This window comes from Mastigoproctus giganteus, chromosome 2, assembly GCF_048544385.1.
Source record: "Mastigoproctus giganteus isolate SK-2022 chromosome 2, ASM4854438v1, whole genome shotgun sequence".
Taxonomy (NCBI): domain Eukaryota; kingdom Metazoa; phylum Arthropoda; class Arachnida; order Uropygi; family Thelyphonidae; genus Mastigoproctus; species Mastigoproctus giganteus.
The window spans coordinates 31,812,495-31,837,718 of NC_143576.1; the positions used below are offsets into that span (position 1 = coordinate 31,812,495).

The window sequence follows — 25,224 nt, forward strand, 5'->3', positions numbered from 1 at the left end:
GAACTCAAGTCTTTTCTACCTCGTGTGGGGAGGATGCGATCCTACCAACTGTGCTACCCATGAGGACAACACACACATAGATGAACACAATAAACACATAGCAAAAGAAACATTAAAGAATCAGAATTGGTAGAACAATACAATAAACACATAGCAAAGGAAACATTAAAGAATCAGAATTGGTAGAACATGCGTTGGAATGCATTCAGGAATACAGCAATAGGAACTTTGTGGTATGAAGGGAAAGAGATTTTGAAAAACGAAAATAAAAGAAGCCTTTTACATTAAGAAATTTAGCCTTGCAGCTTTAAACAAAACAAGAGGAAAAATATAGAGGAACAGAATGCGCTTTTCAACAGTAAAATTAAGTAGGAAGATTAAGTTTCATTACTAACGTAGCATGGTAGGATTGTTAAGAAATGAGAGGCTGTGAGAACCCAGACAATGGATTGGAGAGCCTCATACAATATGATGCTAGCAATTACAGAAAGGCCAATTATAATCCTTTTTCTGATTCATTATGCATGTGAACAAGAACCTGTTAAAGGGTTTATAATGTGATGTGCACTTATTAAAATTATTTATTGTGGTGTACCAAGTGTGCAAACAGTCTATTTCCAGATAGATAACACCTGCAAAAAAAACAAAAAAAAAACATCTAATTTAAAAACGTGATTAAAGCCAAATAGCTCTACTTTCTTAAAAGTACTAAGACAGCACCTTGCTTGTTAGTGTAGTAATAATTTACTACACTAACAATGTGTAGTAAAATATTACTTTACTACACTTGGCAACCAAGCGACATTGCTCCAGCCTCTCCATAATGGGGAAGTAGGAGCGGTACCCACCCCAGGACTAAGAGCTTTTGCCCTCACTCCTGGAGCTAAAAGGAGCAACAAGGGATGACAAAAAATCTGCAGACAGCTAATTTTAACAGTCCATACAAACAGGAGATCACAAGAACTAAAGGCGCCTCCGTAGCCAGGTGAGCAGGAGCAGCAGTGCATAGCACACACTTCTTGATTAGACCGGGGTTCGAGCCCGTGACCACCAAATACGGAGGATGCGGAAAGGTCAGGGAATGACCACCGCATATACCTGGAGCAATATAGCCTTAGTTGCTAATGCTCCTAAAAACCAAATAACAACAACAACTAACACGGCAAAAAGGCTAAAAACAGATGCTTGTCCACTGATAGCACTAACAATTATTTACTCCACAGGTGAAAAAAGTATAGGAAACCTGTCACCTTCCTTAAAATATAAATGCCAAGTAAACATATCTTGTTAAATGTCTGAAGTCCTCCGAACACATGAATGAGTAAAACTTCATCAAGATTTTCCAATAAAGATAGAAAATCCATCCTTATCCATCCTCAGCATTGAGGGAAAAAAAAAAATTACAAATGAGTATACTTCACTTACTGGTTGCATCAAGTTGTATTCCTTCTGGTGCTTCAATCATGTTTTCTTTTCTTAATTTAATCATTTCTGTTGCAACAAGTTCATTCTGAAATAAAATAAATAAATCCATCGTTAATTATAGGTGTGCTAATAACTGTGTACTTAATTAGAGGTATGTTAATAAATGTGTACTTTTTATTTTATTTTAAACATAGATGTATACATAAAACATTATTTAAATGATGGTTTATCCTTCACACAATCATTTAATATCAGAAAGATAAAGATTTTTACAGAAATATTCTAATTCCCTGAAATGGGCATAAAATATTGATGCATACAATTATAATAGCTCAGGAATCAAAAGAGGAAAATTCTGAACTGAAAAAATCATAACTTACAGAGCAAAACCATCACACCCAAACACATTAGCTGTTTAGAAAGCTGTTTAAAAAGCTTTTATTTTAGAAAGGCTCATTGTATTCTGGGATGAACGAACTTATATTTCATTTCTGTCAAAGGAGTGGACAGAACAATAAGTTCCACACAAATAATGCAAACATAATAAAAATGAACTGCTGCAACTGCTTGCAAGCATTGACAATTAAAATTGTAAGTTTTTGCATCGTGAATTTTATACTAAAATAAATCTCGCAACCACAAAAGAAACGTAAAATAAAACTGTATTAAAATATAGTTAAAAGTAAAATACAGTATAACAAAAAAATATTATAGAATAAAAGCAATAATAATATACAGATAAATAATAAAAACAATAATAGTATACAGATAAATAACAAAACTGATAAAAGTATTAAAAGTGATAAAAACAAAATACACATTGAGAAGCTTTCAGAGTGACGTGCTCCTTTATTAACTTTAAATAAAAGTAGTAAGGCATGCCATCATTATATTGCAGAAGACTGGAAAACGTGACACAAAATGCTATCAACAGACCAACAAGGATTGTGAATGGTGATTAAAAAAGATAGAAATGGAGAAGGGGGGAGAGAATGTCAGCTGTCAGACTCTGTGGAAGTAGGACATGTATCAGCCATGTTACAAGTTCACTATCATTCATCAAGTTGCAAAATAATTGTCTCAATAATAGGATGTATGCAAGTTTCTCTACTGCAATTAATGTTGGGATCTTTCAGACCTATATAGTGTCTCTAACTAACAGCTACAATGCCAATTGTGTGCAGTTCAAAATTTTGGCATTGGAACACGGATTACCATTAATATGCTGCTTACACAAATAATTCTCAGAGGCAGCATGACATGAGAAAATGACTCAATGAATAGCACCGCTCACACTCTGGGATATTATGGCAAAGCCTATAAATCTATCTCATCACATCCACAATCTGAGCAAGTGATCCAATAAATGGCATCTGCACAATACAGCAAGGGAATGATAGATTTAACTCTAAAAACTATTCACTGCAACTTTCTTCCACAGAACTGCATACAGCCAATGTGGCAGTAGTAGTAGTGCAAATAATGAAAAAGAGCAAGCTTATATAGTATCAACTAAAAACCCACACACTTCACCCATCCATACTCCTCCAAGAACTTGTCTAGTTCTTCCTTGAATTTATTCAAACAATTCACTTACACAACAACAGATGGAAGCCTGTACTAACAATCAATCACCGGCTGGCTGAAAGCAGACTTCCACATATCTATCTTACTGCTACCCATATGTAGTACCTTGCATTTTTAAATGTTAAACTTTACTGCCATTGACCTAATTTTTCTAGATCTTAATGCAGTAGCATACTTTCATTACTGTCATTAACCATCCTGTCAACCTTTGTATCATCTGCAAATTTAGACATTAAACCTAATATACCTTCAGCAATATCATTAATAAATATTGAAAAAACAATGAGCCCAACACCAAACCCTGGGGAACTCCACTAATAATATTAATTCACAAAGAGCAGTGTCCACTGATAAACACTCTCTGTCATCTTCCACTTAAAAATCCTTTATCCATAGCAGTAAAGTGGCCTTAATGACACATTACTCCAGTTTGTACAGTAGTCTTTTATGTGCAGCAGTGTTGCAACACACTAACAAGACAGGCAAAAAATCTAGATAGTGAGGAATATAACCAGTAGCAATTAGATCACTACTGAGAAACAAAATTATTCTTGCACAACTGGAATCTATCCAGAACATGGGATCTATGAGACTGGCATCCCTGTGAGCAGTGGAACAACAGTAGGAACATGCTCAACTATATATAGCTCATGCAGTGCTGTGCAGATGAATGAGGGCTGAATCGACTCATACCTAGTGAACTGTCCATTGCATACTGATTTTCTATATATTGAGGTCATCAGGTGGGAACCCACACAGTGAACCAAGACATCCTATTCCTGGATGTCTTGGTTCAATGCATGAGCATTATCTACCTCAAACTCCATAGTAAAAGAGATATAAGAGTGCAAGGAATTGAGATATTGAAGGAGCAGCACTTGTGACCATATAACCTTTGCCAGAACCTAACTCACACTGAGGAAGTCAAAAAAATATGGTAAGTCAAAAATTATGCCCAGGGTTCTGTGCCCAGGGTTCTGTGCTGTTTTCTGTATTTATCGATGATAGTGATGAAGGTATATCAGGCTCAAGTTTGCAGATGATACGAAGGTTGGCAAGATTGGTAATGACAGCAAGCAATGCAATGGGATCTAGAAAAGTTCAGCAATGGGCTGAGAGGTGGCAACTGAAGTTTAACACTGACAAATGCAAAGAACGGCATATGGGTAGCAGTAAACACAGAGTAACATACGAAGTGTGCGGTAATACACTCAGGGTAGTGAAGAATAAAAAAGACCTGGGGTAATGGTGCAGCCAGATATGAAGTTTTCTGAGCAGTGCAGACAGGCGGCAAGATAAGTTCATGGGATCTTGTCAATGATACACAGGAATTTTGCTAGCAGGATAAGGAGGTGATTATATCATTTTATAAAGCAATAGTCAGGCCAAACCTTGAGTACTTCATACAAGTCTGGAGGCCTCATTTTAGGAAGGATGTAGAGCTGCTGAAATGAGTACAGAGAAGGGCAACGAGATTGGTGAGTAGAACAGCGGGTTGCACTTGCCAAGAAAGTCTTACGTTCTGCAATTTGCAACATCTGGAGACTAGACACCTGCGAGGTAATCTCACTCAGCTGTATAATGCCTTGAATGGTTTGAGCAGGCTCAATTCTGATGGGATTCTATTTCTTGCTCAGATTACACACCTGAGGAGGCATAAATTCAAATTGAGGAACGACTGTTGTAGAATAGATTTGCAGATATTTGCCTTTAGCCAGCAGCTAGTTGATTGCTGGAACAAATTTATCATCTGTCATTGTGGAAGTTGGCAGCTTAAATAAATTCTGACTGCAGAATTACTCCCAGGACTTTTTCATTCTCTACCACCCTGAGTGTAGTATCACAGAATTGGTACATTTCTCTGGGGTTACTGCTACCCATCCCATATGCAGTGCTTTGCATTTATCAACATTAAACTTCAGTTGCCACCTCTCAGATCATCACGCCTACTTTTCTAGATCCTGTTGCAGTACCATACTGTCACTACTATCATTAACAACCTTGCCAATCTTTGTATCATCCGCAAACTTGGACATTAACCCCGGGGGCTCACATCTGGTGAGTATGGGCTTGGCACACCCAGGGTCCTGAGCTGGATATCATCATTCTTCTCTTTCTTGGTGATTCCCTTCTACTTTTCTCTCTCTCTCTCTCTCTCTCTCTCTCTCTCTCTCTCTCTCTCTCTCTCTCTCTCTCTCTCTCAGGGTTACTCGGGAACTTTCTGTTTTTTTTCCTGGTGCAGCAATAAGCCTCAGGCTTCCTTGCATCATATGAATATTAATAATAATTAATAATAATAATAATTAATTAAGCCTGCTATACCATCATCAGTATCATATAAAAAACAATGGTGGGCCAAACCCTAGAGGACTCCACTAATAACATCAGTCCACAAAGAGCATCCACTGATTACCACTCTCAGTCTTCTCCCACTCAACTATCCTTTTATCCATTGCAGAAACTTGTGCTTAATACCATACTGCTCCAATCTGTACAGTAGTCTTCCATGCATTACAGTATCAAAAGCTTTCCTGAAATCCAAGTATATGATATCAAAATTCTTTTTTGCATCCAGTTCCTTTGTGACCACATCATAGTATCCAATCAAATTTGTCAGACAAGACTTCCTCTTAACAAACCCATGCTGTGTCTGAATTATTAGTGCAGTCTTGTCTAGATGATCCTGCAATGCTTCTTTAACCAGTGGCTTCATTATTTTCCCCAAAACAGAAGTTAAACTAACAGGTCTGTAATTAACGTGTCACCCTTTGATCCCTCTTTGTGAACTGGGGATACATTTGCACATCTCCACTGTGTGGGGACCTCCCTTGAGTCCAAGGATACTCTCATAATTATGGCTAAGGATTTGCTTACTTCCCTTGCAACCTCCTTTAATATAATTGGATAGATCGTGTCCACCCCCAGGTACCTTTCTTATGTTTAACTTCAACAATTTCTCCTCCACTTCACTCTCAGTTATTACAAAATAATTTAGCTTAATGTTAGAGTTTAATAAGCTTTTGTCCTCCCCTTCTCTACAGAATTCCTTATGTGCATTTCAAATTCCGATGCAAAATACTCTTTCAGTTTATCAGCTATCTGAGCAGGATCATCAACAGTCAAACCACCGATACCAAGTGGACCAATCAGATTCATCCTCTTACTTCTAGAGTTTATATAAGTAAAGAAATCTTTGCATCCTTTACCAGAGATTTTTTGTAATCTGCCTTCGCTTGGATAACCTCCTTTGTGACTTGATTACAGACTAACTTAAATCTACCATAGGCTTCTGTGTCCTTGATAATTTATATGCATTCCATGCATTTTTCTCTCTGCCACGAGTCTCATTAGTTCATCTGACATCCATTTAGGCCTAAACCTTCAAAAGTATTTCTTAGTTGTATGAAAAGCCTAGTAGCTTCCTACATTAATTCCTTGAATGCTTCCCATTTAAAATTTGCTGCTGGTAACATCATCAGTTGGCATCACTGTATAGAATTTAAAAACTGTTCTGAGACCACTGTAGCCACTTTCACGAAAGCAAAAACCCTTCCCTTTATCTCTGACGGTAGTGACAGCTTTAAGTAAATCCCACATCAATTCACTGTGATCTCTGCTACCTAGTGGTACACTTATCTGCAAATTCTTAATGCACGAATAATCACTGTTGATAATTAGTTCAAGAGTATTATTCCCTCTGGTTGCCTCTCGAACATACTAATGTGGAAAAAAAATCATCCAATAAATCCAGAAAAGTCTTGCTAGTGTGCAAGTGACTAACCCACAAGTTAGAGTCACTATCTGGGAAGTTAAAATCCCCATTATAAGGCATTCATATTTACTGGCCCACTATTTCTCTGTAAAATTGTTGGTTATTAGAGTCATTAAGAATATATAACACACTCCTCCACTCATTTTTGTTTTTCCAGTGCTTACGTCACACCAAACTGACTCAACATTGCACTGTCCATTTATATCAACTGGATGCACTTCCTTAGTTTTTGTGTTTCTTAACTACAGCATAACCACTCCTCCTCCTTATCTGTCTTTTCTGTAGACACAGTACTCCTCAAATTCCAATTCTGCACTGCTTATATCTGTATTCATCTCTATTATCCAAACAATATCTGCCTTTGATGTCTTGATGAGCACTTCAAATTCATTAAATTTATTTGCAATACTCCTAGCATTGGTATCCACCTGTACTTACTCTTAGTTACCCTAACACAGCCCACGTATTTACTTGTTCTATGATGACTCCACACAACCCCTGAAAACCCCATTAACTTGCTTTACGGGCTGCTGCTCATTCTAATAGAAGCAGTGCAAGAATCACTTTCATTGCTGCCTGTGGCTACTGTTCATCTTGTAGTCTGTGAATCAACCCCCCCCCCCAGCTAGCAGTTTTCTGTCCCATCTAGCACAGCCTCAATAGAATCAGCAAATATTCTTGCACCCTTTCTATTTACGTGTATCCCAACCCTGTAGAAGCAGTCTCCCATGTTAACAAGCACAGACCAACACTGAAAAAAAATTCTACCTCATGAGCCTTGCACAATCTCTCCATGGCCGAATTGATTAATAACTCTCTCATCATATACTCCTTCCTATCGTGTCTGGGCAGAAATGCAGACACATTCAAATTTAACCCTAACTCGCGAATTTTTTCAACACTGTATAAAAGCTTGCGTTCTTGCATCGTATGCCTTTACTAATGCTAATATTAATGTCCTCTTCCAGAGCCTCCACAGTAATATTAGCTTTTTGGGATACCACCCCAGATATGGGAACAATATTCCATGGTTCGATGGATTTGCAATTTGTACGGAGTGAACAGCTGTTTGGAAGAAAAGTAATGCTGAGAGCGAAAGAGAAAACCAAGTTTTTTAGATGCAGAGGAAGCAATATTTGTAATGTGCTTGTGCCAAGAGAGACATTAGAAGTCAGAGTAATCCCCAAAAGAGATATATCATCTTGCCTACAAATCGGAGTGTATTAAAAAATAAGCAGAGGAGCAGAAGAATCCTTTTTGCAAAGATATAAGACAGAATTCAGCTTTAGAAGGATTGGATTGAAATCAACTAAGTTATCTTTGCCCCACTGGAAAATTACCTGGAGATCAGAATTTAAGGAATTGGTAGTGGATATTCCAGAAGGTGAAGCTAATTGAGCAGGTGGTTGTTGTTATTTGGTTTTTAGGAGCATTAGCAACTAAGGCCATATTTCTCCGGAGATATGCGGTGGTCATTCCCCAACCTTTCCGCATCCTCGGTATTTGCCCACCTGGCTACAGAGGCGCCACTGATTGAGCAGGGCGAGGTTTCTCAAACTGGAAAGCGGAATGCAATGTGCTATCATTAGCAAAACTATGGATAGGATTTCTGGTCAATGGAAGAAGGTCATTAATATGCAAGAAGAAATGAGTAGGGGAAAAAATTGAACCTTGGGGGACACTAGCATTAGTGGAGAAGTTAGAAGAGAGAGAGCCATCTAAAATCACCCTCAGTGAGCTGTCAGAGAGAAAGTTGGATGACCTATTACAAAACACAGTTGGTAAACCATAAGATAGAAGCTTTATGCTAAACAGGATCAAAAGCCTTTGATATGTCAAGAGCAACTGCTTGTGTTTCAGCGAACTTTTCCATTGAATTTGTCCATAAATGGGTAACATAAGCCAGAATATCACCAGTGGATCGATACTGACAGAATCCATACTAGTGATCATTGATCAGATGGAAGGTTTCAAGATTGTTTGGGAATTGGTGGTTAATTGATTCCTCCATTACTTTAGAAAGAGTAACAGTAATTGCAATCGGACAATAATTGGATGGGAGGGATTTGTCACCCTTTTCAGCAACTGGCTGGATATGAGCTAATTTCCAAGAAGGAGGAAAGACAACTTTGGAATAAGAAACTGAAAACAGGTGGCAAAGAACAGGAGTAAGTTCAGGAGTGCAGGTTTTGGGAACAAGTGGAGAAATACCATCAGAACCTGGAGCTTTCTTAGCATCAAGGTTTGTCAAAATCCTTCTGACATCATTTTTAACATTAACATTAGCAGAGGCATATGATGCAAGAAAGCAAGCGTTTGTACCACAGCAAAAAAATAAAAAAAAACCGCTCCCATTTCACTCCTCCGTTCGATCGAAATACCTGTCCAGCTCAGCTTTAAATTTATTTAGGCTATCAACTTCCACAACAAAGAATGGAAGTCTATTCCACCAAGTCTGTTCCAACTACCTGCTAGCTAAAGGCAAACTTCCGCACATCTGTCTTTCCTCAATTTGAATTTATGCCCTCTCAGATGATTATTCTGAGCAAGAGGAAGAATCCCATCAGTATTGAGCATGCTCAAACTATTCAAGGTTTTATGCACCTCAATCAGATCACCTCACAGGTGCCTAGTCTCCAGACACTGTAATTTGCAAAACATAAAACCAACCCTTTGTTCCATTCACTAACCTTGTTGCCCTTCTCTGTACTCATTCCAACAGCTCTACATCCTTCTTAAAATGAGGCCTCCAGACCTGTATACAGTACTCAAGGTGTGGCCTGACCATTGCCTTATACAAGGGGATAATCACTCCCTTATCCCTGCAAGAAAAGTTGCTGTATATTGGTCCTGTATTGGTCCCACTGTATTGGGACAATTCCTGTATTGGTCCCACTGTATAGAATTTAAATACTGTCTCAGACCATCGTAGTTGCCTTTAAGAAAGCAAAAACCCTTCCCTTTACCCCGATGGTAGTTACCTCTTTGAGTAAATCCCACTGACAAGACACCATGAGCTACTCTTGCAGATCATCTGCACTGCTCAGAAAACTTCATATTTGCCTGCACAATAAACCCCAGGTCCTTTTTGTTCTCTACCACTGTCACTGTAGTACCACAGAGTTGATACTTTACTCTGTGGTTACTGCTTCCCATATGTAGTATTTTACATTTGTCAATGTTAAACTTCATTTGCCACCTCTCAGCCCATCTGCTCAGCTTTTCTGTATCCTGTTGCAGCAGCATACTGTCATTAGTGTCCATAACAACCATGCCAACATTCATATCATCTGCAAACTTGGACATTAAGCCTGATAAACTATCATCAATATCATTTATAAATACAGAAAACAACAATGGACCCAACACTGAACCCTGAGGGACTCCACTAATAACATTAGTCCATGAAGAGCAGTGTCCATTGATTACCACTCTCTGTCTTCTCCCACTCAACCATCCCTTTATCCATAGCAGCAATTTGCCTCCAATGCCACATGGCTCCAATTTGTGCAGCAGTCTTCCATGTGCAAAAATATCAAAAGTCTTTCTAAGATTAAAATATATGATATCAAAGTTATTCCCTGCATCCTGTTCCTTTGTGACCACATCATAGTATCCAATCAAATTGGTCAGACAAGACTTCCTCTTAACAAAACCATGCTGTGTCCCAGCTATAACTGAAGTCTTGTCTAGATGATCCTGCAGTGCTTCTTTAACCAGTGCCTCCATTAATTTCTCTGGAACAGAAGTTAAACTAACAGGTCTATAATTACTTGTGTCACCCTTTGATCATCTTTTGTGAATTGGGGTCACATTTGCACATCTCCAATCCATGGGTACCTCCCCTGAGTCCAAGGAAGCTTTCATAATAATGGCTAAGGGTTTTCTTACTTCCTTTGCTGCCTCCTTTAATATAACTGGATAAATCCCATCCACTCCGCGTGCCTTTTTTATGTTTATCCTCAACAACCTCTCCTCCACTTTCCTCTCAGTTATTACAAAATCATCTAGCTCACTGCTAGAGTTTAATTCGCCTCTGGCATTCCCCTCCCTGATTAACTCCTCATGTGTGAATGTCGATGCAAAATACTCATTTAGTTTGTTAGCCACCTGAGCAGTATCATCAACAGTTGAACCATCAATATCCAGTGGACCAATCTGATTCATCCCTTTCCTTCCAGAGTTTACATAGGTAAAGAACTCTTTGCTGTTTTTCTTTGCATCCTTTGCCAAAGATTTCTCATAATCTGCCTTTGCCTGAATAATCTACTTTGTGACTTGGTTACAGACCAGCTTATATCTATCATAGGCTTTTAGTGTCAACTGTTAATTTATATGTATCCCATGCATTTCTTTTCTCTGCCACACATCTCATTAGTTCATCTGACATCCATTTGGGCCTAAACCTTGAACAATATTTCTTAGTTGGTATGTAAAGCCTAGTAGCTTCCAAGATTAATACTTTGAATGCCTCCCATTTTGAATTTGTTGTTGGTAACATCATCAGTTGGTCCCACTGTATAGAATTTAAATACTGTCTCAGACCATCGTAGTTGCCTTTACGAAAGCAAAAACCCTTCCCTTTACTCCTGATGGCAGTTACCTCTTTGAGTAAATCCCACTTCAGCACACTGTGATCATTGCCACCTAGTGGTTCCTTTATCTGTAGATTCTTAATGCATGAAGAATCACTACTGATTTAAGTAAGTCCACAGATCTCCTACTCTTAACGTCATTAGGGCCAATGTGTACAACAATATCACTCTTTGTACCCTTTAAAGATGATATCTGCTCTACAGCATCAAGTTTTGCCCCTGGCAGACATACCCTGGTCCTATTCTACTTTTTTGCACAATATATTTCCAGTCTCTCTGACAATAGAGTCACCAACAATAAAGAGCTCCTGTGGGACCAGCATATTCTGCCTTGAAGGTTGCCGCTGTGTTGTCTGATGATCAAGTGCAAGCTCTGGCACTGATGTGAGCAGATGAGAGCTTGGTGGGTCCCCCAATTTAAGTCCTTCGAGGGCATCTACCGTATCCTTCAAGCTCTCATAAAGTCCTATAACAATGCTGAGCTGGCACCTAACGTCTTCACACTGCTCACATCAAGCACACACAGAGATATTCCCCTTGGCAACATCGTGTCCTGTCCCAGAAAGGTCTGCAAACATTCACAAGTTGCACATTTCTTTAGGCTGTAATGCGTTGGAGAATCTCCCTCTTCGGTTCTCCCCTGAGCCACAGCACTCCCACTACTTTGTGATGTTGCTTTGCTGCTCTAGTTTGTTTGTTTGTTTGGTTGGGGATTTTTTTGGCGCATGGGCATCTATGGCCATAGTGCGCCATACATAGGTTAGTATTTATGCATCGAGAGTCAGGAAACTGATTTTTGACTAGCTATATGAGGTGGTATATATTGATCGCTTTGAGAAAGGTAAAAATCTTTGAGACATTGGTTTTATTGCCCAAAAGTGAAATAAGCGTTAGTGGGTCTTCAGTTGTGGCTGGAGTGAAGATATTTTGGCGTTCTATTGCAAATTTTGTGCATTCCACAAGGATATGTTTCACTGAAAGCGCTGTTTTACAGTGAGCACACTGAGGGTGATTCTCTCCTCTTAAAAGATAGCCATGAGTAATATTAGTGTGACCTATTCGGAGACGAGCTAGTATTACCTCCTGCTGTCGAATTACACTGAGGCTTGAAGGCCATTGCCCAAGATTTGGCTTGATACTTTGAAGCTTATTTTCAAGTTGGTTTTGCCATGTTGATTGCCACTGGTACATGCATTTTTCCTGTATTATTCGTCTATAATCTTGATATGGAACTCTCCACTGTACATCAGGTGGTATGTCGGCCGCTTTTGCGGCATTGTCCGCTAATTCATTTTCTGGAATTCCCATATGTCCTGGGACCCAACAGAAGTGTATGGTTTTTCCAAGCTCAGATAAGGTATATAAAGAGTTTGTTATTTCTTTAACGACTGGGTGGGTGATGTTCATGGTGTTTTCCATGGCTTGAAGTGCACTTAGAGAATCAGAGAATATTATACTGCTTTCAATATTGGAGGACTCGATATGCTTCAGTGCAACCTGAATTGCCATTAGTTCAGCAGAAAAGATACTGAACTCATGTGGCAGTTTGTAGGCTAATGTTATGTTCGGAAAAACTGCGGCGATTCCAACGTGGGCGTCATTCTTTGACCCATCTGTATGAACTACAATGAAGTTTGGAAACTGCTCCACCACTGCAAGGTACAATTGCAAGAAATTTTCTTTATGTAGTGCAGATTTATCCCATTTATGAAGGTATTTATCACATAAAGGTGGAGTAATTCTCCACGGTGGAAGGAGTAGTCGAGGGGTATTTGCGATATTATCAAAACTCAGATTAAGTTCTTCTAGGAGATGTCTTATTCTTATACCTAACGGTCTGTTAGCAGTAAGGCGGTTATGGTATAACATGCTGTATTGGGGAGTGAAAAGTAATTCCCAATTTGGGTGTTCAGGCATAGATCTTATTTTATATGCATAGCGTAATATAAGTTGTTGCCTTCTGATAGAGAGAGGGGGTTCGTGAGCTTCGGCATATAGACTATGTATTGGAGACGTGCGATATGCTCCTAGAGCAATGCGTATTGCACTATGATGGAGAGGATCAAGCCAGCGAAGGACACTAGGCTTTGCTGAGCTATATACTGGGGCCCCATAATCAAGTTTTGATCTTATTAAAGATCTGTATAGCCGTAATAAGGTAAGGCGATCAGCTCCCCACTTTGTTGCTGAGAGAACCCGGATGATATTTAATTTTTGTTGGCAGGATGTTCTTAGTCTTTTAATATGTTCCAGGAATGTAAGTTTATGATCTAAGGTGATTCCTAAGAATCGTATGCTGGGTTGAACTGCTATTGGTTTTCCGTTCAGTTGGAGTTCCGGGTGTAGGTGCAATTTACGTTGTCGGCAAAAATGGATACACAACGTTTTTTGAGAACAAAGCTGAAAACCATTGGTTTGTGCCCATGTACTGATCTTATTTATTGCCCCTTGTAACTGTCTCTCGATCGTATTCATGTTTTTCGCATGGCAAGAAATACTAAGGTCATCTACGAACAGTGCCTTATCGATAGTGTTTGGAAGTTGTTCAGCAATGGTGTTTATTGCAATTATAAAGAGTGTAGCACTAAGTACAGAGCCCTGGGGAACTCCTTCTTCTTGAAAAAATAGTTCTGACAGTGAAGTTTTAAATCGAACCTGGAAAGTTCGCTTGTCTAGGAAGTTGCGTATGAAAATCGGGAGATGGCCCCGAAGTCCATGGCGGTGTAATTCGCGGAGTATTCCATACTTCCACGTGGAATCATAGGCCTTGCTGATGTCAAAGCAAACCATTACATGGTGTTCCGATCTAAGGAATGCATTCCGAATGGAATTCTCTAGTTTTACTAGTATATCTAGTGTTGATCTGTTCTGTCGAATGCCGAATTGTGCAGAATGTAAGAGATTGAAATTTTCCAGGTACCATATCAGTCGACGGTTCACCATCTTTTCCAGAATTTTGCAAAGGCAACTGGTCAAGGCAATGGGTCTATAGCTAGTAGGGTTTGTCGGGTCTTTTCCTGGTTTAAGGAATGCAAGGACTGTAGCGTGGTGCCATTGTTCAGGGAATGTGTCTTCCCGGTAGAGCCTATTGAACAGATCAAGAAGTGACTGCAGTGATTCAGCACTTAGTTCCTGTATCATCGAATAATGGATATTATCTGGTCCTACAGCGCTACGCCTAGATGTTGACAAGGCTCTATGTAGTTCGTGGATAGTGAATGGTAAGTTATATTGTTCTTCTGCTTTTGAAGAAAAGTTTAACTTTTGTTTTTCTGAATTTGCTTTGAATCTTCTGAAGGCTGGTATGTAACTTTCTGTTGCTGATGTTTTGGCAAAAGTTTCTCCTAGTATATTGGCAATTTGGGTAGGGTCAGAAATGTTCTGCCCTCTCCATTCCATGATAGGCTGAGGTGTCGTTTGATATTTACCACTCATTTTCCTGATTGTTTTCCAAATTTTATGTGTGGGAGTTGCTTGATTGATGGTTGAAGTGAAGCGAATCCAAGCGGCCTTTTTATTACTGCGTCTAACATACCTGGCACTTGCTCTAACGCGTTTAAACTGAATGAGATTAGCTGTGGTTGGATAGCGCCTAAAAGTATTCCAAGCTTTATTTTGGTCTCTTTTTGCTGCACGGCATTCATCATTCCACCATATTTTTGGGTGTACAGGTAATTTTGGGGAGGATTTTGGTATAGCTTGTCCTGCTGCGTGTAGTATAGTTTCTGTGACATACTCAACCGCTTCCCTGGTTGGGAATTTTTGTATAATTTCAGGGTCCAGTTTAGCTAATTTTTTATACATCTCCCAGTCTGCTTTATCAATTAGCCACCGAGGAATTCTAGTAAGATGATAAGAGGGTTTATTTAGTAATTCAATTGTAATGGGAAAGTGATCACTATGCAGTGGATCATTGTTTGCCGTCCACTTTAGGGTAGGATACAAAGTTGCAGAACAGATAGACAGGTCTATTGCAGTATATGTTCCAGAAGGAAGGTGAACATAAGTAGGTGACCCGTCATTTAGAAGGAGAAGGTTGTTATCATCTAAAACTTTTTCAATTAGCTTTCCTCTTTGGTCAATATTGTTGTTACCCCATAGTGTGTGATGACCATTTAAGTCTCCCAGAATGAGGAAAGGTGTGGGGAGTTGAGCTATGAGGTTGTTTAGATCATTTTGTTGGATGGAAAGGCTTGGTGGAATATATAGGGAGCAGATTGTAATATGGATGTCAGCAGCAACACGGACCGCTATTGCCTCGAAGGGAGAGTTCAGTAAGACCTGTTTGACGGGAACATGTGGGTTCGTTATAACAGCTACGCCACCATGTGCAGTATTTTGAACGGTTCTATCTTTTCTAAAGATATTGTAATGAGACAGTTTTGGTGTGTCTTGAGGTTTGAAATATGTCTCTTGAAGGCAGAGACATATTGGTGTATATTTATAGGTAAGGTCGTACAGGTCATTAATATTGGCACGGAAACCACGACAATTCCACTGAATTATTGTGTTCATTGTTTATCTCTAGTTAGACTTTCCGAGCGTTTTCTTGGTGCTGAGGTTCTCTGTTTTTCACTCTTGTTTTTATCTTTCTTTCGAAAGTAGGGCCTTTCTGTTTCCATTTCTTCTTCTACAAAAATGTGTAGGACAGGGTCATCTGTGGGTATTACCTTAGTATCCATTTCCTGTTGGTGAGCAGAAGTCACGATTCGTTTTTCTTTGTGCCCTTCATCCGGGGGGTGGGGATTTTCGATTGGTATAGAAACAGGCGTATTGACTGCCTGAGTTTGAGTTGTATTGAACAGTGTTTTTACATAGTCCGAGAAAGACTCTTTTGGGGGTACTGTTAGTTCAGTTTGCGATGCGGTTGATTGGAATTTTTTGGTGATTTGGGCATACGTAGATCTATTTGTAAGGTTTGGTGGTGAGATATTTCGCTTAGCTTCTTGATAGGACACGTTATGATTGGTTTTATAAATCTGAATAAGTTTCTCAGTTTTCCAGCGTTCACATGTTCTAGCGTAAGCGGGATGATCTTTTTTGCAGTTTGGGCATATCGGTTGGGGTGCAGTACAGGCTTCGCAGTTGTGTTCAACTGACCCGCACTTTGCACAAGCAGGAGTTCCCCGGCAAGCTGTCTGGGAATGTCCGTACTTCTGGCATCGGAAACACCGTAGGGGATTTGGAATATAAGGTCTGACATTACAGACCAGATATCCAGCCTTAATGGATGCTGGGCGATGTGGTGTATTGAAGGTCAAAATGAGATTACGTGTAGGAGTCAGAACTCCTTCTTTTCTGGTGGAAATTCTCTTGACCTGTATAATGCCTTCTTCTTTAAGTTCTTCAAGCATCTCCTCTTCGGATACATCTATTAAATCCCAATCAGAGATCACTCCTTTAGAGGTGTTCAGTGATCTATGGGGTGTCACAGTAACTGGTATTCCAGCAAAGAGATTAATATTCAAGAGTCGCTCTGAGTGTTTACTATTAGAGGTCTCGATCAGAATATCTCCTGACCTAAGTCTTTTTACAGAATTAGGAGTTCCAGCTCTGCTTTCTAATTCCTTCTGTACCCTAAATGGCGAGATTTTGCCAATTGCATTTTCACCAGTTGAGTGCATGATCAGGAAAGTTGGAGTAGGGTAGATGTCAGAGTCAGTTTTCTGCCGTTTTGAAGTTCCTGCAATAGAACTATCTTTCTTTTTTGTTGACTGGGGTGCATCTGGCAGCCCAGGTAAGTCTGAGTTTGATTTACTCATGACGTGCTCTTTTTGGCCCCGGGAGATTTCCTTTTTCTCCCAGGTTACCAGCCCCGCCACGTGGAGGCAAGAGCGGTGCCGCCTAGTGACCCAAGCGAAGAGAAGGTTAGTATTAACGAAAGATAAAAAAGGGGGTTAAAGAAAGGTGCTTTCCTTCCTGGGTTATATAAATTGAGAGATCTATTTAATTATAATGCTCAAGAGTTAACGGACTTGCGAAACTCAGGAGAAACGTATTTACAGTAAAGCGTATCAGATAATCACTATGAAAAGGCGCTGTGGTCACTAATATCGCTTGGCACTCGGGGCCGCTGCTCTAGTTTAAATGTTGTAATTTATGTATTTTTAAATACATGAAAATTATTAGCATCATTTTAATTAATTATTTTATTTTAATGTATTTTTAAATGCATGAAAATTACCATATCTTCATGCTGAAAATGAAGTAAACTCATAAGAGGCACAAATAATACAAGAAAATCACTTGACCTTTAGAATAAATATGTTATGTTGTCAAAGTTAAAGTTAACAAGGAAATTAACAGTAACAGCGATTATAATTTAAAGGAAAATGTAAATAATAAAAGTGAAATGGCAGTGAAGATTTTAATTTTAACCAGTGAGTGGTGGCATGAAAGGAAAAAATATCCAACCACATTTAATTTTTATGACATCCTTTTTTATACCAAAATTTTAATTGTCATTCTTGATTACCCTCCCGCCTTTCTTCTATACATGAAGGTCAAATTCAAATTATTATTTTAATAATAATTTGAATAATTATTATATGTATATACTGTATATTATGCCTATCTGTGTTCACAGATAGTTTTAAATGTTATGTGGGCTGCAACATCTAGAATGGGGGGATGCCTATTCCCTCCAATCAAGATCAACTAACTACAGCCTCAACTGAAGAGGACTTCAAAAATTCCTCCAGTCATCAATGAAAACTGAAACCTGCATCTCTCCAAACAAGTAGCAGATATTTTGGAGAGGTATGAGTTTGATTACCATTGATGACTAGAGGAATTGGTTATAACCACTTATTTCTAATTTACTGATTATTCTGTTCAGAGATTTTTAATTTACATGTTTAATTTTGAGGCAGAAATTCTCCCACACCACTACTAAATTTCTTAAAATATTTTATAGTTCGTTGGGATTTCAATGCCTAACTATAAATCATGATCAAGAAATAAATTATAAAAGAAATGTTTCTGGGCTTGAATTTTGTCGGGATTAAATGAAGTTCAGAGTCATTCTGACAAATTACTATAAAGCTTTTCACAAACAACAGCTTCGCAGGAGTTCAGAAAGCAACAAAATTGTGTGAAAGGGACAATAAGGTATTATTCAAATATGTCAAAGTCAAAATCTAGGAGAATTGCTAGCCTCATTGTTGCATAGGTGAGTCTGTGTTTCAAAATTCAACCTCAACTCATAATGCTTTCACTAATGCCAGTTATTGTCTATTGCAGTGGTTCCTAATATTTTGTCACTTGAAGTTAGAAGACAAATTCATGGCACACCTAAATAGTGATTGCCATTGAACTCAATGGAGTTTTTCCTAATTTCACAGCACACTTGAAAATGGTTATACCATACCAGGCCACAGAACTGGCACACCACTAATGGATGCCACAGACCTGGCACACCACTAATGGACACCACAGACCAGTTGGGAACCACTGGTCTATAATGTCCACAGACTAAATCTCACAATTTCAAGTTCCAGTAATGCTGAATGTTATGTCCACATTTCACAGTCAGTAAAATTAGAAATTAAGCATAATTTTCACTAAAATCCATGCAGAAGCATTTTGAATTCATATGTAGGTTTTGTTTGTTTTTCAATGTCATTATATATATATATACAGGGTGATTCACTACCAGTGCGAACAAACTTGCAGGAGGTGTAGGGGGCACAAAGACGAATTGGAATCACATAGCATTGCAGGGTCCGAAATGCCTTCATCATGCGGCAGAGGACGTTGAATGGGAGGTCGCGTGAACAGCGATCCCGCTGGAAGTCAGCATTTTGTGAACCATTTCTGTTGAAGAAACCAAGTAGCAAAAGTCCTCCGGAGTGGACAATCTGCAGGCTCCAATGATTGGACACGTTGCAGATGGTATGAACTCATTTGGTTTGTTGACAGTATCTTCCATACAATGGATTGGGAAAGACCCAATCGTTGGCATATCACTCGAGCACTCGTACTTGGATTGCCTTCTGCAAGATGTAGGACATTCTTCTCATTGTCTGGCGTCCTCTTCATTCGCTCTCAATTCATGGTACCTCTCGTGAAACAACCAGTCTCACGTAACCTTATGTGCACACGTGCGAAAATCGTATGATGAGGAGCACGCCTGTGCGGGAAACGTTCCTGATACAAGCGCAGAGCGGTGCGTCAGTTACAGTCCGCAGCTCCATACGCGAGGTGCATGTCGGCCAGTTCAACGTTTGAATACTCGTCCATCCTACTGCCTCGGGAACCGGTTTGCAAATGCTGACTTCCAACAGGATCGCTGTTCACGCGACCGCCCGTTCAACGTCCTGTACCGCATGATGAAGGTATTTCGGACCCTGCAATGCTATGTGATTCCGATTCGTCTCTGTGCCCCCTACACCTCCTGCAAGTTTGTCGCACTGGTAGTAAATCACCCTGTATATATATATATATATATTTTTTTTTTTTTTTCATTAATACATTAATTTACTTCTTAAATGCAGTAATTCTAATCCTATATATGAAGCAAAAATTCTTAAATTTTTTTATGTAGTTTTAATGTAACGTAGTGAAATGAAATTTACCAATTATATTCATGCTGTATACATTTCTTATTATAATTGTTTCTTATTATAATTGTTTTATTTATTAATCACAAACATAAATTTATTATCACAATGAAAGCCTTAAAACTTTTTTTTTTTTTTCCTAATTGGAAAACTGGCAGGAATGCCTTCCCATCCAGCGCACCAAAATAGATTAGGGTAGCCCGTTCATAAACAATGTTTTTATTCGCTTCCTGTGAGCAAATGAACTTTGATAAATATGACACAACATGGCATATATGTGCTTAACTCCTCAATTGTTGTTGTTGTTATTTGCTTTTTAGGAGCATTAGCAACTAAGGCCATGTTGCTCTGCGAATATGCGGTGGTTATTCCCTGACCTTTCCGCATCCTCCGTATTTGGTGGTGACGGGCTCGAACCCCGGTCTAATCAAGAAGCATGTGCTACGCACTGCTGCTCCTTTCCACCTAGCTACGGAAGCCCCTTACTACTCAAATGTGAAGAGTTAAGTACATATATGCGCATTTACTCAGATTTCTAAAAGCCCATTTTTCTGATGATAGTGTCATGCTCTTTCAGATGATCTGCTAGGTCATGTCTCACCATTGTAAGGCTGCTGTGTAAATAACTGATGTGTCACTCATTATTCTCTAATTGAAGGGATATGACCTGCAATTTGATTACTTGTCAGGTAATTATGTGGCAGATCATTTTGGATCCCCTCTCCATTTTGTTTTTTGATATTTTGTTCTGATTTAACTTGAAAACAATATGTTCATTCCGGATTAACTTAGAACATTTTTATTCAATAAAGAATCATAAGGTCTCTATTGGATAAGTGAAAATGCACTGCAAAGTTGGCAATACAGTCAGTCCTCGTATAACACGTGTTTATACTACACGAATTCGATCATACATGATTTATAAATAGGGGAACGATGTCATATATAACACGAACTGAATTCGTTTATGCACGATTCGCCTTTTTGTTTACAAGAAACAGCAGTCCAATGTGGAATCACCCCCAACTGAACGCAACACGATAGGAATGACGTGAAGATTCTGAAAATGTATTTTTATTTTTTATATCAGTGAAGGGGAAACACATTTCACCATAATAACGTAAAAACGTAATTCCAGCTATCGGTATTGTCACAAATGCAATTAGATCAAGTTTACTACCAGTTTATAACAGATTTCACTTGCAGAAACGCAACTGGAAATTGTTTTTTTTTTTTGTTTTATGGTAGTGACCTCCAGAAATGTGCTTTAGTAAAATGTGGGCTAGTGAGGTGTTAATAGTGTGTCTCGGCCTTTATGGTGTTGTTTATTCAGTTGCTACATGCGCTAGCTTTGTTTATGTGTATCAAGCATGCCTCCTCGTTTTGTAATTGTGCTTTATTCCCTAAAAATGAGTAAGATACTTAAAAGGTGTCAAAAGTCCTGGTGAAGACACTACAGATTCAGAGAGAAAAGCAATATGGATAGACAGAGGTGGATTGGGTCAAAATTCTTACCAGGGAAAATTTGTACCGGCCTCATACTAGTGTTTACGGCCAAAATCATACAGCCTCTGGCCCCCGGGGTTTCCCCGGTAAGGCCTATGGAGCAAAATGAAAGAACATGTGATATTATGTGATACAGTACTAAATGAGGCAATGCCGAGAATTAAAAAGAATGCAGAGAAAATAAAAACACTTTCATAGCAGGAACAACTCAAAGTGTAATAAAATCCATTAGATCAAGACACAAAGAATTATAAGAGATGGAACGGCTGTGATCTGTGGATAGAAAATCAAACATAAAACAAGTCTGCTTACGATAGAAGCAAAAGCATAAGCAATATTTTATTACGTAATAGTCGTAATAAAATACGTAAGTATTTCATTACGATTATTTATTGTGTTTGGTAATGTTTTCGTTACAAATGTGTGTTTAATCTTGGGTGGTAGTCACCTAACCCTATTTTTCCAATAGGGCCTGTTATTTATATTGCATGATTTTGCATTGCACGAGGGTTTCGAGGAACACAACTATCGTGCTATACGAGGACTGACTGTATCTTGTGTATGCTTTTCTGCACTTTCCAACAAACTAAAGGAATAATGCTATCCAACAGTGCTAACAATAAATATCATTCCAAGGTTTGCAATTCTAAATAAACAAATTGAATAACTGAAATTTATTTCATGATCATTTACACCAATGTTCACTAACTTTTACTATTGCTAAATGAAAACAAAATTTACTGCAATAAATGGAATTTTACCTTTACTAATGCCCAATTAACCACTCTTCCATCAGCAGAAATAGAACAAAAATTATTGTGTCCATCAAGATTGTCTTGAATCCATCTTACCTTTGAAATAATAAAAAATTATATTAGTAGCTTTAAATTGGCTTAAATTGATTATTATTGATATTAGTATTAGCATTACTACTAGAAAAATGATGCATAGTGTTATTACTGCATTTATGTATACACTGTATTACTTTAGTGTAGTATTCTCAATTAAACCGAATTTAAACAGAAATCATTCCTCAGACCACAGCAGCAAAGCAAAGGGCTCAAAGAAGTGGCAGGGCTGTGGCTCAAGGGAGAACTGAATGAGTGTTGTTGTCCATCCAAATCACGGCCTCAAAAAATTTACTACTTGCTTGATGTTTGCAGAGCTATCTGAAATGGAAAATGACATAGACAAGGGGAATGTCTTTGTGTGTTCAATGTAAAGACTGTGAGGATATTAGGCTTCAAATCAGTGTTCCGATGGGCATTTATGAAAGCTTGAAGAACAGGGTAGATGCCCTCGAAGGAATTAAGATGTGCCCCATTTAGCTCTCAGCTACCCATCTCAACACCAGAGAATGCACTTGCGCATCAGGAAAAAGAGATAGCAACCCTTAAGGCAGAATGCACTGGTCCCACAGGAGATGGATAAGGTGCAGGAGATTTCAAACACTGTTGGGAGTCATTGCAGATCAAGTAAATATATGGCTGTGTTAGGGTAGCTAAGAATAGGAACAGGAGCAATGTATACTTGCATGTACACCAATGCAAGGAGTTTGGTAAATAAATTTGATGAAATTGAAGTGTTGGTCAAAAGATCAAAAGCAGATATTGTTGGGATATCAGAGACGTGGTGTCACACAGATGTAAGGAATGCAGAAATGGAATTTGGGAAGTACAATGTGTATAGGAAGGGAGGAAGGGTTATGCTATTAGTTAATAAACACATAAAATCCAAGGAAGTACAGCCAGTCGACATGGCTGGACAGTGCAGTGTCGAGTCAGTTTGGTGTGACATAAGCACTGGGAAATCAAAATTGAGAGTAGGAGTGTGTTATAGGCCCAATAACTCTGATGAGTATAACAAACAACTGTACAGGGAAATAGATTGGGCCAGTAAATCAGAGAGACTTATAATGGGGGATTTTAATTTCCCAGATATTGAATGGAATTTGTGGGTTAGTCACTCACACACTAGCAAGGCTTTTGTGGATTTATTGGAAGATTGATTTCTAAAGTAGCATGTTCGGGAGGCAACTAGAGGGAGTAATACCCTTGATCTGATTATCAGTAGTGATTTTTCATGCATTACGAATCTGCAGATAAAGGAACCACTAGGTGGCAGTGATCACAGTATGCTGAAGTGGAATTTACTCAAAGAGGTAACTACCATCAGAGGTAAAAGGAAGGGTTTTTGCTCTCGTAAAGGCGACTATGGAGGTCTGAGACAGTATTTAAATTCTATACGGTGGGACCAACTGATTGTTATTGTTATTTTTTGGATTTTAGAAGCATTAGCGATATGCGGTGGTCATTCCCTGATCTTTTCGCATCTTCCGTATTCGGTGGTCACGGGATCGAACCCCGGTCTAATCAAGAAGCATTTGCTACACACTGCTGCTCCTAGCCCACCTGGCTATGGAGGCGCCGACCAACTGATGATGTTACCAACAGCAAATTTAAAGTGGGAAGCATTCAAAGAATTAATCCTGAAAACTACTAGGCTTTTCATATCAAATAAGAAATACTGTTCAAGGTTTAGGCCTAAATGTATGACATATGAACTAACGAGACATATGGCAGAGAAGAAAAATGCATGGGATACATAAAATTTAATAGGTGACACTAAAAGCCTATGATAGATATAAGCTGGTCTGTAACCAAGTCACAAAGGAGGTTAGGCAGGCAAAGGCAGATTATGAAAAATCTTTCGCAAAGGATGCAAAGAAAAACAGCAAAGAGTTCTTTACTTATGTAAACTCTAGAAGGAAGGGGAGGAATCAGATTGGTCCATTGGATATTGATGGTTCAACTGTTGATGATCCTGCACAGCTAGCTAACAAACTAAATGAATATTTTGATTCTACATTCAGACATGAGGAGTTATTCAGGGAGCGGAATGCCAGACGTGAATTAAACTCTGGCAGTGAGCTAGATGATTTTGTAATAACTGAGGGGAAAGTGGTGGATAAATTGTTGAGGATAAACAAAAAAAGCCACCCAGGGTGGATGGGATCTATCCAGTTATATTAAAGGAGGCAGCAAAGGAAATAAGCAAACCCTTAGCCATAATTATGAGAGCTTCCTTGAACTCAGGGGTGGTACACTTGGACTGGAGATATGCAAATGTGACCCCAATTCACAAAGGAGGATCAAAGGGTGACACAAGCAATTACAGACCTGTTAGTTTAACTTCTGTTCCAGAGAAATTAATGGATGTACTGGTTAAAGAAACACTGCAAGATCACCTAGACAAGAATTCAGTTATAGCTGGGACACAGTATGGTTTTGTTAAGGGGAAGTCTTGTCTGACCAATTTGATTGGATACTATGATGTGATCACAAAGGAACTGAATGCAGGGAATAACTTTGATATCATATATTTTAATCTTAGAAAGGCTTCTGATACTATTGCACATGGAAGACTGCTAAACAAACTGGAGCAGTGTGACACTGGAGGCAAATTGCTGCTATGGATAAAGGGATGGTTGAGTGGGAGAAGACAGAGAGTGGTAATCAATGGATACTGCCCTTTTAGCATTAGCATTAGCATTAGTAGAGGCATTTGATGCAAGAAAGCAAGCTTATGCAGCATCAGCCAAAAAAAAAAAAAAAAAACCCACTTCCACTTCACCTCTCTGTTCGTTCAAAATACCTGTCCAGCTGAGCCTTAAACTTATTTAGGCTATCAACCTCCACCACAAGGGATGGAAGTCTGTTCCACCAACCAACCACCCGCTGGCTAAAGGCAAATTTCCGCACGTCTATCCTACATCTGT

General features: G+C 38.9%; 1 protein-coding gene across 3 annotated transcripts in view; it reads right to left on the minus strand.

The window, feature by feature from the left end:
- The window catches only part of LOC150089255 (dynein intermediate chain 2, ciliary), a 317,847-nt gene that overhangs the window by 68,417 nt on the left and 224,206 nt on the right, over positions 1–25,224 (minus strand). For all 3 annotated transcript variants that reach the window (XM_090388583.1, XM_090388589.1, XM_090388593.1), the window contains 2 exons: positions 22,208–22,297; positions 1,426–1,510 (listed from right to left, as the gene is read on the minus strand). In XM_090388583.1, coding sequence (XP_090244709.1) covers positions 1,426–1,510; positions 22,208–22,297 — 175 coding nt within the window. The remainder of the gene's footprint in view (positions 1–1,425; positions 1,511–22,207; positions 22,298–25,224) is intronic.